We start from the raw sequence: 12,663 nt of genomic DNA on the forward strand, positions 1-12,663 counted from the left end.
CACTTTACGTTCAATCAGGTACCATTTTCTCAATTTGAAACACTTTGTGAGGAGTGTTTGGACTTGTTTTCAGAAGGTACAGAATGTGCAACAAATTTTTCTGCTCATATTTCTTTGAAATCCATGGCTCGGCCTCATTTTTGTCATGCACATCCTGTTCATGTCACTCTGAAAGATCAGGTGAAAGCAGAACTGGACACCACTGGGAAAACTTCGTCACTGTGGCAACTTCAGTACAACTGTCACCATGCATTTAATTGTGGATATGCACCCTCTCTCACTCCATGAGGAACTGGTGGCATATCGGGTGGCCAGTACCTTTCTAAAACTGATTCGTCTGTAGCATATCTGCACGTCCCTGTAGATGAAGAGTCTCGGTGAGTTCTGATTTTGAGTACTACTTTTGGTTCCGATCAATATTTGCGCCTTCCTTTAGCTATGGCTAATGCCCCTGCTATTTTCCAACAATTTTTAGAGCAACTGACTGTGACTGGCCCGTGTTGCATTAATTATCTGTTGTCAGGGGCTCCTCCAAGGCTGGTCGCTTGAAAAATTTGTGCACTTTGTTTCTTGTCTTACAGTCCACTATTTTACAGCATAATCTCATGAAATCTCAGTTTTTTCAACCATCTGTTGTTTATTTGGGGTCTGAAATCTTGCAGGTTGGGGTTCATCCTCTGCCAGAACACATCTCCACTGTTATGTCGACACCTCGGTCCATGTCCACGAAAGAGCTTAAGATTTTCCTAGGGGAAGATAGCCTACTAGCATAAATTCCTACTGGGGTTGGCCATATTAGCCCACCCGTTGCATGTCTTGATATGCAAAAATGTACCTTTTTTGCTGGAGCCTGGATTTCGAAAATGCTTTTCAAATGTTGAAATCCAAACTACTTTTGGCCCCTTGTTTAGCTATGTTCTCTCCAGACCAGCACATAGTTTTTGGCAACGACACTTCACAGTACGGCCTCAACGTGGTCCTAGCACTCTGATACTCAGGTGGAAAGAGGGACTCTTGTCATAGTCTATGCTCTCCAGAAATTTAATTTTCTTTTTTTTTTTTTACTTCCAAGTTTCACCTTATTACTGGTCATAAGACCTTGGTTTCCTTGTTTAATCCTCACATTTTCATGCCCAACAAGGCAGCACCACCTACAACTCTGGGCACTGTTTTTGTCTCGCTACAATTTTGAAATCCAGTTTCAAGGCACATCTAAAAAAGCCAATGTGGACACACATTGTTCCATCTTCCTGTGGGTCCTGGTCCCAACATTGATTGTGAAGAATTGCTTTGCTTCCATCTTTATATTGAAACACAGGCCACGGTAGAAAGTTTCCCAACAACAAGCTCACAAATAGCAACTCCCATTACGGCTGACCCAGTTCTCAACCGGGTGGTTAGGTTTGTTCAACAGGGCTGGCCAGAGAAACCACCAAGTCAGGCTTTGGACCCATTCCGTAACCATTTTTCTTATCAGCTCTCTGTTTTTGATAGTGTTTTGCTGCCAGTGCCATTGGAGAATTTCGTGCACTAAACTGTTAGCTGGGGAGACATGTTTTTTGGCCTGAGAGTGATGGAGGAATTGTCTGTTTCATCGCAGTTTGTGAGCAGTGAGCCTGACAACAGGCAGCTCCCATGACACCTTTGTCCCCCCTAGCCCGCTCCACACCAGCCATGACTTTGCAGGTTCATTCTTGAAATTCCTATTGACTCTTGGTAATGGGTGCATTTTCGTGGTTTCCTTATATTCTCCATTGTTTCTTGACATCAGCTGAGGCCATAATAAATATCCATTTGAGGGATTTTTCTATCGAGGGGTAACCTTGTAATTTAGTTTCCAATAATGGACTCCAGTTCATCTCTCACACAAAGCAATTGTTTTGTTCCCATCACAGCATTCATCACATTTCAGCTCCACCATTCCACCTTCAATCAAATAGCAAGGCACAATTGACTATTGTGTGCATTCAAGTCCAAAATGAAAAAGTTTGTTGTAGATTCTTTGCTGGATGACGCTCTTCTCCATTTCGCTTCATACCTATGGGGGAGCAGAGCCTGACTGACATGTTTCATGCTGGCAGCCACGCACACTCTCCCACCTTCTGCAGCCTGCGCCTCACCAGCTGTAGTCACGTTCGTCCAGCCACATTGTGCTGGGTTTGCCATGTCGGCGCAAGGATTTGGTCAATAGCTCCAATGGATACTGGCCACTGTTGTCCGTAGCCAGGGATGCTGCCTTTGTGACATCTGTATGACCGATGGGGTGGTGATGAACCACTATGATTGGTTGTGCTCCACTCGGCACCAGAAGCTACCGGTTTGCACATTGGCACATCAGTTGTTCTGTCTCTTGTGGAGTCCCGAGAGGCTTTTTCATTATTGTTCGGAAGTTATGAATAAGACCATATTTGTGTGACTTGCATCAGTTGTGGGTAATACTTGGTTACTACAAGGAGAATATGCGGAATTAATTTATAAGCTAGCTCTGAATTAATGCCAATCTCCAATATAAGACTGCAAACTGCAATACATTTTGGCCACCTTGCATTAATTGTGATGGTGGTGCAACTGTTGGTTGTGTGATTCTCTACTAAATCACATAAGTACATAGTCCAGACCCAGAGAAGTTTTGCACCCAGTAACATGGTATATGATGTGACTTTTTTTAATACAATCTCTTAAATTCCCATCAAATTCATATACACGGCTCACTGTTCAATGGGTAGTCATATATTAATCTCTGCTTGAGTATCAAAAATAAAATAAATGCTTGGAGCTTCACGGCGCTTGCATGGTGGAAAAGAAGACTATGAAGGTCACGTTGAGCCAGTCAGCTTTGTTTTGCAGTCATCAACTTGTAAAAAGCAAGCGACTGAAATGCATGGCGTTACTGTGTCTCCATCAGTTGTGTGGTATGCTTTGTCATTCACTTCCTACACACGAGTCAATGCCCCCAAGATTCATCATTGACTGCATCGCGAGTACGGGGATGGAGTTATGAGTGATGGTGCAGTGAAGGATGGTGCAGGAAATTCAAGTTCGGTGTACAGATGTGCATGATAAAAGTGATCAAGGAAGACTTTCAGACGAGACTGATGAAGTTGTGCAACATATTGGCAAAATCAAACTTATGAGACATTAGTTCACAATTTTTGAACTTTCTGAAGATGTGCCTTCAATTTCAAGGACAGCCTTCTTTGTCACAGAGAGGTTAGGTTACTATGTCTTGTGAATGACAAGTACCAAATGTCTAACCAATGTTCACAAAACTGAAAGAATGGGCTGTCTGACAGCCATTCAGCACTGAAGAGGGGGATGAGTTTCTGAACAGAATCATGACTGGAAAAATGATATAGGTGCAGTATATGAATGCTAAAACAAAGAAACAGTCCAAACAGTGGATGCACACTCAGTAACCCAATAAAACTAAAAAATTAAAATAGATATGGTCAAACCATAAAATAATGGCTTATGTTTTTTGATATTGCAGAGGAATTTTGGCAACGGATTCCATGAGAGTAACACATGAGAGTACTGTGACATCTCAGGTTTATTGTGAGACACTTATAAAAATCCAAAAGTCAATCCAAAACATGGTGCAGGATGATTATCAAAGGAATCATTTCCCTTCACGACAATGCACAACCCCGTAATGCGAATCGAACGAAAGAAAAACTCAGACTTCCAAGTGAATTTCACCTCTTCCCCAAGACGAAGGTCTGTCTGCTAATCATAACTTCACAACCAATGATGAGCTTAAGGATGCTGTTAATATCTCGCTAAAGCACCAGGCAACACCATTCAATGATGAAGGGATAAAGAAGCTGGTAGCCAGGTACAACAAATGTAGGAATTTGGGTGGTGGCTTTGTGGACAAGTAATGTTAGCATCCTACATCCACATGACCCTTCTTACTACAGTTTAATCTTGGTCTCCATCTGCCATTTTTAACCCCTGCACTTCCCTCCAGTAACAAGGAAACTACTCCTTGATACCTCAGAATGTGTACTGTTTTTCATTCAGGTTGTGGTATAAATTGCTTCATAATCTAACCATCTAATCTTCAGCATTGTTCTATAGTACTGGCATGTCAATGGATTCATTGCTGGGGGTACAGATAAATAGTCAAGCAAAATACTTTTGAATACATTTTCTGAAAACTGCCTTCAGCAGATAACTGGGCAGCTTACATGCAATGGAAATATCTTGGGCCTCATAGCTACAAGTAGGCCAGACCTTATCAACAATGTCAGTATAGAAACGGGATTAGCGATCATGATGTCATATTATAGCAACTATAAGTGTGACAATTAATAAATCAGAACAAGACAGCTAGGAGAGTGTTTCTACTAGATAGTGTAGATAAGCAGTTGTTAGCATCTCACTTAAACAGTGAACTGACACCACTTAGTTCCTGTAAATTGAATGTAGAGGAATTATGGACAAAGTTTAAGCAGATTGTAAATTGTGGTCTGGAGAGTTGTGTGTCTAGTAAGTGGATGAAGGATGGAAAAGATCTACCACGATTTAATAACAAAATTCAGAAGATGCTGAGGAACCGGAGGCTGTTGCACTCTCGGTTCAAAAGGGAATGCACAATGACAAAAATAAAGGTTAGTAGAGATTCACTTGCCTGCGAAAAGATCTATGCGCAAAGCATACAACTACCACAGACACACCTTAGTAAAAGTTTTGGTAGAGAACCTGAGAAAATACTGGTCTTATATAAAATTGCTTAACTGGTCTAAGGCTTTCATTCAGTCCCTTGTTCACCTGTCAGATGTGGCGGCTGAAGACTGCAAAACAAAAGCTGAAGTTTTATATCTCACGTTCATGAAATCATTCACACAGGAGAATCATACAAACATACTGCCATTTGAACATCGACATACTCCCTTATGGGCGACATAGTAATAAGCATCCCTGGCATAGAGAAATAATTGGAAGACCTGAAGGCAAATAAATCACGAGGTCCGGATGGAATCCCAATTTGGTTTTACAAAGAGTACAGTATGGCACTGGCCCCTTACCTAGCCTAGGTTTAGCATGAATCTCTCGCCCAGCACAAAGTCCCAAGCGAATGGAATAAAGCACAGATGAGACCAGTATATAAGAAGGGTAAAAGAGCAGACATGCAATATTACAGACCAATATCATTAACTTCAGTTTGCTGCAGGATCCTTGAACATATTCTCTGTTTGAATATAATGAACTTTCTTCAGACTGAGAAGCTGGTCACAAATCAGCACAGTTTAAGAAAACATCTCTCATGTAAAACTCAGCTTGCCCTTTTATCACGATACACTGCAAACTACGGATGAAGGGCAATAGGCAGATTCCATATTTGTAGATTTCTGGAAAGCATATGACATGGTGCCCCAATCCAGGCTGTTAATGAAGGTACCAATCCAGGCTGTTAATGAAGGTACCAACATATGAAATAAGTTCACAGATATCCGAGTGGCTCGAAGACTCCTCAAATAATAGAACCCAGTGTGTTATCCTCGACAGCGAGTGTTTATCAGAGACAAGGGTGTCATCAGGAGTGCCCTAGGGAACGGTGACAGAACCACTGTTGTTTTCTACATGTTGTTGTTGTTGTGGTCTTCAGTCCTGAGACTGGTTTGATGCAGCTCTCCATGCTACTCTATCCTGTGCAAGCTTCTTCATCTCCCAGTAATTACTGCAGCCTACATCCTTCTGAATCTGCTTAGTGTATTCATCTCTTGGTCTCCCTCTATGATTTTTACCCTCCACGCTGCCCTCCAATACTAAATTGCTGATCCCTTGATGCCTCAGAACATGTCCTACCAACCTATCCCTTCTACTAGTCAAGTTGTGCCACAAATTTCTCTTCTCCCCAATCCTATTCAATACCTCCTCATTAGTTATGTGATCTACCCATCTAATCTTCAGCATTCTTCTGTAGCACCACATTTCAAAAGCTTCTATTCTCTTCTTGTCCAAACTATTTATCGTCCATATTTCACTTCCACACATGGCTACACTCCATACAAATACTTCCAGAAACGACTTCCTGACATTTAAATCTATACTTGATATTAACAAATTTCTCTTCTTCAGAAACGCTTTCCTTCCCATTGCCAGTCTACATTTTATATCCTCTCTACATTGACCATCATCAGTTATTTTGCTCCCCAAATAGCAAAACTCCATTACTACTTTAAGTGTCTCATTTTCTAATCTAATTACCTCAGCATCACCCGACTTAATTCGATTACATTCCATTATCCTCGTTATACTTTTGTTGATGTTCATCTTATATCCTCTTTTCAAGACACTATCCATTCCGTTCAACTGCTCTTCCAAGTCCTTTGATGTCTCTGACAGAATTACAATGTCATCGGCAAACCTCAAAGTTTTTATTTCTTCTCCATTGATTTTAATAGCAACTCCGAATTTTTCTTTTGTTTCCTTCACTGCTTGCTCAATATACAGATTGAATAACATTGGGGAGAGGCTACAACCCTGTCTCACTCCCTTCCCAATCACTGCTTCCCTTTCATGTCCCTCGACTTTTATAACTGCCATCTGCTTTCTGTACAAATTGTAAATAGCCTTTCGCTCCCTGTATTTTACCCCTGCCACCTTCAGAATTTGAAAGAGAGTATTCCAGTCAACATTGTCTAAAGTTTTCTCTAAGTCTACAAATGCTAGAAACATAGGTTTGCCTTTCCTTAATCTAGCTTCTAAGATAAGTCGTAGGGTCAGTATTGCCTCACGTGTTCCAACATTTCTACGGAATCCAAACTGATCTTCCCCAAGGTCGGCTTATACTAGTTTTTCCATTCGTCTGTAAAGAATTCATGTTAGTATTTTGCAGCCGTGACTTATTAAACTGATAGTTCGGTAATTTTCACATCTTTCAACACCTGCTTTCTTTGGGATTGGAATTATTATAATCTTCTTGAAGTCTGAGGGTATTTCGCCTGTCTCATATATCTTGCTCACCAGATGGTAGAGTTTTGTCAGGACTGGCTCTCCCGAGGCTGTCAGTAGTTCTAATGGAATGTTGTCTACTCCTGGGGCCTTGTTTCGACTCAGGTCTCTCAGTGCTCTGTCAAACTCTTCACGCAGTATCATATCTCCCATTTCATCTTCATCTACATCCTCTTCCATTTCCATAATATTGTCCTCAAGTACATCGCCCTTGTATAGACCCTCTATGTAGTCCTTCCACCTTTCTGCTTTCCCTTCTTTGCTTAGAACTGGTTTTCCATCTGAGCTCTTGATTTCATACAAGTGGTTCTCTTTTCTCCAAAGGTCTCTCTAATTTTCCTGTAGGCAGTATCTATCTTACCCCTGGTGAGACAAGCCTCTACATCCTTACATTTGTCCTCTAGCCATCCCTTTCTACATACATAAATGATTTGGCAGAGAGGGTGGACAGCAATTCGCAGTTATTTGCTGATGATGCTGGGTGTATGGTAAGGTGTCGAAGTTGAGTGACTGCAGGAAGATACAAGATGACTTAGACAAAGTTTCCAGTTGGTGTGATGAATGGCAGCTAGCTCTAAATGTGGAAAAATGTAAGTTAATGCAGATGAGTAGGCGGAACAAACCTGTAATTTTCGGATACAGTATTACTAGTGACCTGCCTGACACAACCAAGTCGTTTAAATATCTGGTTGTAATGTTGTAAAGTGCTATGAAATGGAGCAAGCATGTGAGAAATGTGGTTGTGAAGGCAAATAGTTAACTTCAGTTTACTTGGGAGAATATTAGGAAAGAGCGGTTCATCTGTACAGGACACTGCATGTAGTACATGCACAATATTTTTGAGTACTGCTCCAGTGTTTGGGATGTGGACAATATCTGGTTGAAGGAAGACATTGAAACAATTCAGAGGCGTGCTGCCAGCAGGTTCGAATGACACGTAAGTGTTACGGAGATACTTCGGACACTCAAATAGGAATTCCTGAAGGCAAGGCGATGTTCTTTTCGAGAAACACTATTGAGAAAATTTAGAGAACCAGCATTTGAAGCTGACTGAGAAACAATTTTACTGCCACCAACATACATTGTGTGTAAGGACCATGAAGATAAGATACGACAAATTAGGCCTCTCACGGAGGCATTTAGACAATTGTTTTTTCCTTGCTATATTTGCGAATGGAATAGGAAAGGAAATGAATAGTAGTGGTACAGGGTACCCTCCACTGCGCACCATATGGTGGCTTGCAGAATGTAAATGTAGATACAGATTTCAAATGTCAATTCTCTTTTTGTCAGTAGTGTTTATAATCCAAATTTTATTTCTTTTCATGCCTACATTCCAGACAAATGCACTCTGAAAAGAGTCTCTAACACTTAAAGTTATATTAGATGTTAACATATTGCTCTTTTCCACAAAATCTTTTCTTACCAAATAATATGCACAGTTGCAAGATACTAATATGAACTATTAACAGGTGAGTGGAAAGACTGGTAGAAACTAACCTTAGCGAACAACAGTTTGGGTTCCAGAGAAATGTACAGACACATAAGACAATATTGACCCTACGGCAAGATAACACAGGAAAAAAGGAGGAATTTTCCGTTTACAGCATTTGTGTGTTTAGAGAAAGTTTTTGACAATGTTCATGGCAATACAGAGATTTTCTGTCACCTACATACCTGTTGATATTTTACATTTCAGTAACAGATTAATATCATCAAGCCATTCAACATCACATTTTGAACTTAGTCTTAAATCTGCTACCATATATTGAGGTGACATTGTCTCATTCCCAGTAGTTCTGTGTACAGTTAATATAAAAGTTAATGAACGTAATTCACTAACAGGCAGACATGTTCATATCAAGGCAAATACTTCAGTCCTCACTTAAGGCCTAAACCACCACATAGTACACTACAATTACAGTACAAATGTGTGATGTATATTAGCTGTGCAATGAATGCAACATACCCTTTCGAGATCTTGCCGAAGTTGCACAAACATCTTCATCTTTTCCAAGTCTGCCTGCTCCTGTTGCCGTGATAATATGTCAACATCTTCAGACTTAGGTGGAAGGAGAGGTTTATTGAATGCAGCCTGTTCATAAAGAAGAATTCAAATAAAGTAACTATCACCAACATAAAATATTAGAAATCTACTTACAGCACCATACTTACGTGATTAGCAGATATAGTCTAAATATATTAAACATACACTAAAAGGCAAATAACTGGTACTAAATTTAATGAAATGCTGCGTAAGCATTAATGATATTAAAATCAAACATGGAATTCAAATAAAAAGTTATGGGAACAATTTTATAGTCCATTGACTTTTTCATTGTGATATACTCCCTATAAACAACCATTAATATGAAAGTCATAGTCTTAATAGCATTAGAAGCAAATACAAATGAAATCCCAAAATGAAAAATAATGGAAACCAGTTTGCAACGACAGTTATTACTATGGATTCTATGGGTCACTGCCATATAACTACAAGCCACAAGTTGAACATAAGAAGGAGGAGGAGGAGGAGGAGGAGGAAAACGCAAGGGCACAACGAAATTTCTCGGCCTGCCTCAGTGATAATGATACTAATTAAACAATATAGCAGAGATGGCGTCAGCTGCCAGAGGCTGTGGTCATATCTGATGAGGTGCACTTCCGTGTGTGTGTGTGTGTGTGTGTGTGTGTGTGTGTGTGTGTGTGTGTTTTGTCTATTTTCAACAAAGGCCTTCCTGGCCAAAAGCTCAGTTTCCAACAGTCTTTCTGTTGTGTCTTGTGTCGATCTGTAACTCGGCATCTCCACTATATGGTGAGTAGTGACTATCCTTTTCATAACAGATATATTCCATCCCGGACTTCCCATTGTTTGATACCAATTAAATCTTGTTTTTGTTAAGTTAGTACATATTTTGCAGTAACATCAATCCATTGCGTCAACGCAATCTGTGAAATAGTTTAATTACATGGTGTTCAAAAGTAGTCATTTTGTATGCATTTTGTTCAAATAGATAAACAGGAATACTGTGCTACCATAAAACCCTGTTTTGTATAATTTGGCAACAAAAATTCACCAGCATTGATGAGGGTATTATGTCCCCCTGTCCTTGACAATGCTGCTAGCCAACACTATCTCTCCCAATGTCTTACAACTCCAAACATAGCACTTCATATTGTAATCCATCCACCTCACCTACCACTAAACCCTTGCTACATGAGCCTGTGGAAGTCCAAGAGCAAGATCTGTTTGATGTACACAACCAGCACATCCCTACTCCAGTACCGTCACAGACAAATCCTATCTTATCCTATCAGAGGCAGGGCAATCTGGAAATGCAGTCATACCATATATCAGCTCAGATGTCACTTCTGCACATCATTTTATGTAGGCAAGACCACCAACCAGCTTTCCAAGGTCAAACTGTGGCCAATATCCGAGATCATCACCCAGTGGCAGAACATGATCCTGAGCACAATATGCTGAACTTCAATGTCATCAACATCCTTCGACCTGCCTCAACTACATGAAATATTCAGCCATTAATTGCCCTCGCAACACATCTTACTGATATCATAAACCTCCTGGCCTCATCTTAGCTAGCATCTGTCTCACATCCACCTCTACCCCTTTCTCACAACCCCAATCTCACTCATCCTACATTCCCACCTGCTTTTTACAGCCATTCTCTTCTCTGTTCTCTCACACACTACTAATCAATTCCTCCATATCAGTGTGTGCTGTGCACGGCTCCCTCACCTGAAGCCAGAAAAAGCTCACTGGTGCCAAATTCTTATCCCCTACTGCCTCTCCCTCCCAGTCACCTGCAAACTTTCCCAAACTCTCACTCCCGTTAACAGCCTCTTGTATCCCTTCATCCTTTCCCACCTATCGCCTCAACTATAAGATGTATTGTTTATCCCTTCCATTTTTTATATTTCACTAATGACTTTCTATTACCCTACTGGCTTCACAGATACTTCACATGGAAGAATGTAGTATATTTTACATCATAAATTAAGTATGTTGTAGTTTTGTACAAGACAGATGAATTTCACAAAAATACACGAGAGAACCTAACTGATTTTGTGCCATACTTGTTATTGTGAACATGACATGATCCTTGATTTTATGCAAAACGAAATAGCCATCAAAACAGTGGTTATATCTAGTAGTCCTGCACAATAAAAGGTAATGTCACAATTAATGTTACAGTAATAGTGTGTACAATACACTGAAACTTCCTGGCACCTTTAAATTGCCCATTGTTCCAGTACACAGTTTTAATTTGCCAGATAGTTACAAGGTGAAGCCCATTCCTTCCAACAGAAAGGTTGTAGGCAGAGTTTTCTGTTACACAAAAAGGGCTTATTCTTATTGGAGAAGGACAAAACAAAACAGATAAACATTAAACAAATCTTCTGGACTAAATGGATAAAAAACGTGGCATCACACCGAGAATGTAAAGAAAATGATATCATTAAAAAAAAAAAAAAATCTTTCTCCAGGATAGTGCACCTGCTCACAGAAATGAGTTGACAATAGGGAAACTGAGGGATTCAACATAAACATTGATGGAACAGCCACCTTGGTCAGAAGATTTGGTAAGCTATGCCTTTCGTTATTCTTACATCTAAAGTCATTTGGTGTTGGAATATCAAATCAAATAATGCAGTTACTGCAGCAGTTTTTCCATGATCACACTACAGGGATTGTATCTACTCACTGAGGAAAGCATTGAACAACATCCATAGCTTAAAATGGGCGGCAAGAGTAGTCAGCTGGAAAAAAAAGTGATGATGCACCCACAACAACACAGTATAATAATACAGTGTTGTAAAGATCAATATGTATCATTTCAAGTAACGTGAGGTTTAACAGAAAGTTAAAGACACAAAGAAAAGAAAATATTCCTTGACAACTATACCTATTAAATAAAATTATTTATGTATAGGAGATACAATGTTAGTTACTTATGCACAAGTACAATTTCATTTCATGGCCACGTAATTAATTAAACATAAACAGTTAGTATAAATGAAAACGGATCATCTTCTCAATGATATATGTTTCTGAATCAAATATACAAATAATACTTAAAAATTCTGTTAGAATTTATTTTGAATGTGGAATGCTTTGGATGTTGAATTAATGCAAAGAATGAAAAAGGAAGGGAAGAACCTCGTACATTAGACAGGTCGCAGAAAGAAAGACAGGGAAAGGTCAACAAGAAGCCAGCTGAAACAAAAATTTTACGTTATTTGATATGAGGTACAGACTCAGAATGGGTAAGGTAGGGAAAAGAGATCAGCTTTAGCCTTTTTGTGGCAACCATCCTGCCATTTACCTTGGAAAATTTAGAGAAACTAAGCACATATCCATAAAGCCCAGAGGTAAAAGCACTGCCTGTGAAAGGCAAGGTTTTGGATATGAGTCCCGGTCCTGCATGCAGTTTTAATTTAGATTTCTTCCATTATCAGTCTACAATCGTATCAGGTTTGGAAACCACTGTGCATAGCCAAAGCAACATGAAAGGACATAATTTCACAGAACTCATTTACTCACCACTGGTTTCAATTAATTACAGTCATTATCAAATGATTCAGGCATGTAACATCCACAGAGTAAACATCACGGCAAACGGTACGTAACATTTACTCTGTAAACATTGGAGACATTTGTCACTTGATACCGACTGTAGT

The 12,663-nt window shown here is 39.8% G+C and overlaps 1 protein-coding gene across 1 annotated transcript in view; it reads right to left on the reverse strand.

The window, feature by feature from the left end:
- LOC126187296 (PHD finger protein rhinoceros) overlaps window positions 1-12,663 on the reverse strand; it is a 246,764-nt gene that overhangs the window by 117,708 nt on the left and 116,393 nt on the right. Inside the window, exon 12 of the mRNA XM_049928284.1 lies at window positions 8,930-9,055. Within this exon, the coding sequence (XP_049784241.1) occupies window positions 8,930-9,055 (126 nt within the window). The remainder of the gene's footprint in view (window positions 1-8,929; window positions 9,056-12,663) is intronic.

This window comes from Schistocerca cancellata, chromosome 5, assembly GCF_023864275.1.
Source record: "Schistocerca cancellata isolate TAMUIC-IGC-003103 chromosome 5, iqSchCanc2.1, whole genome shotgun sequence".
Classification (NCBI taxonomy): Eukaryota; Metazoa; Arthropoda; class Insecta; order Orthoptera; family Acrididae; genus Schistocerca; species Schistocerca cancellata.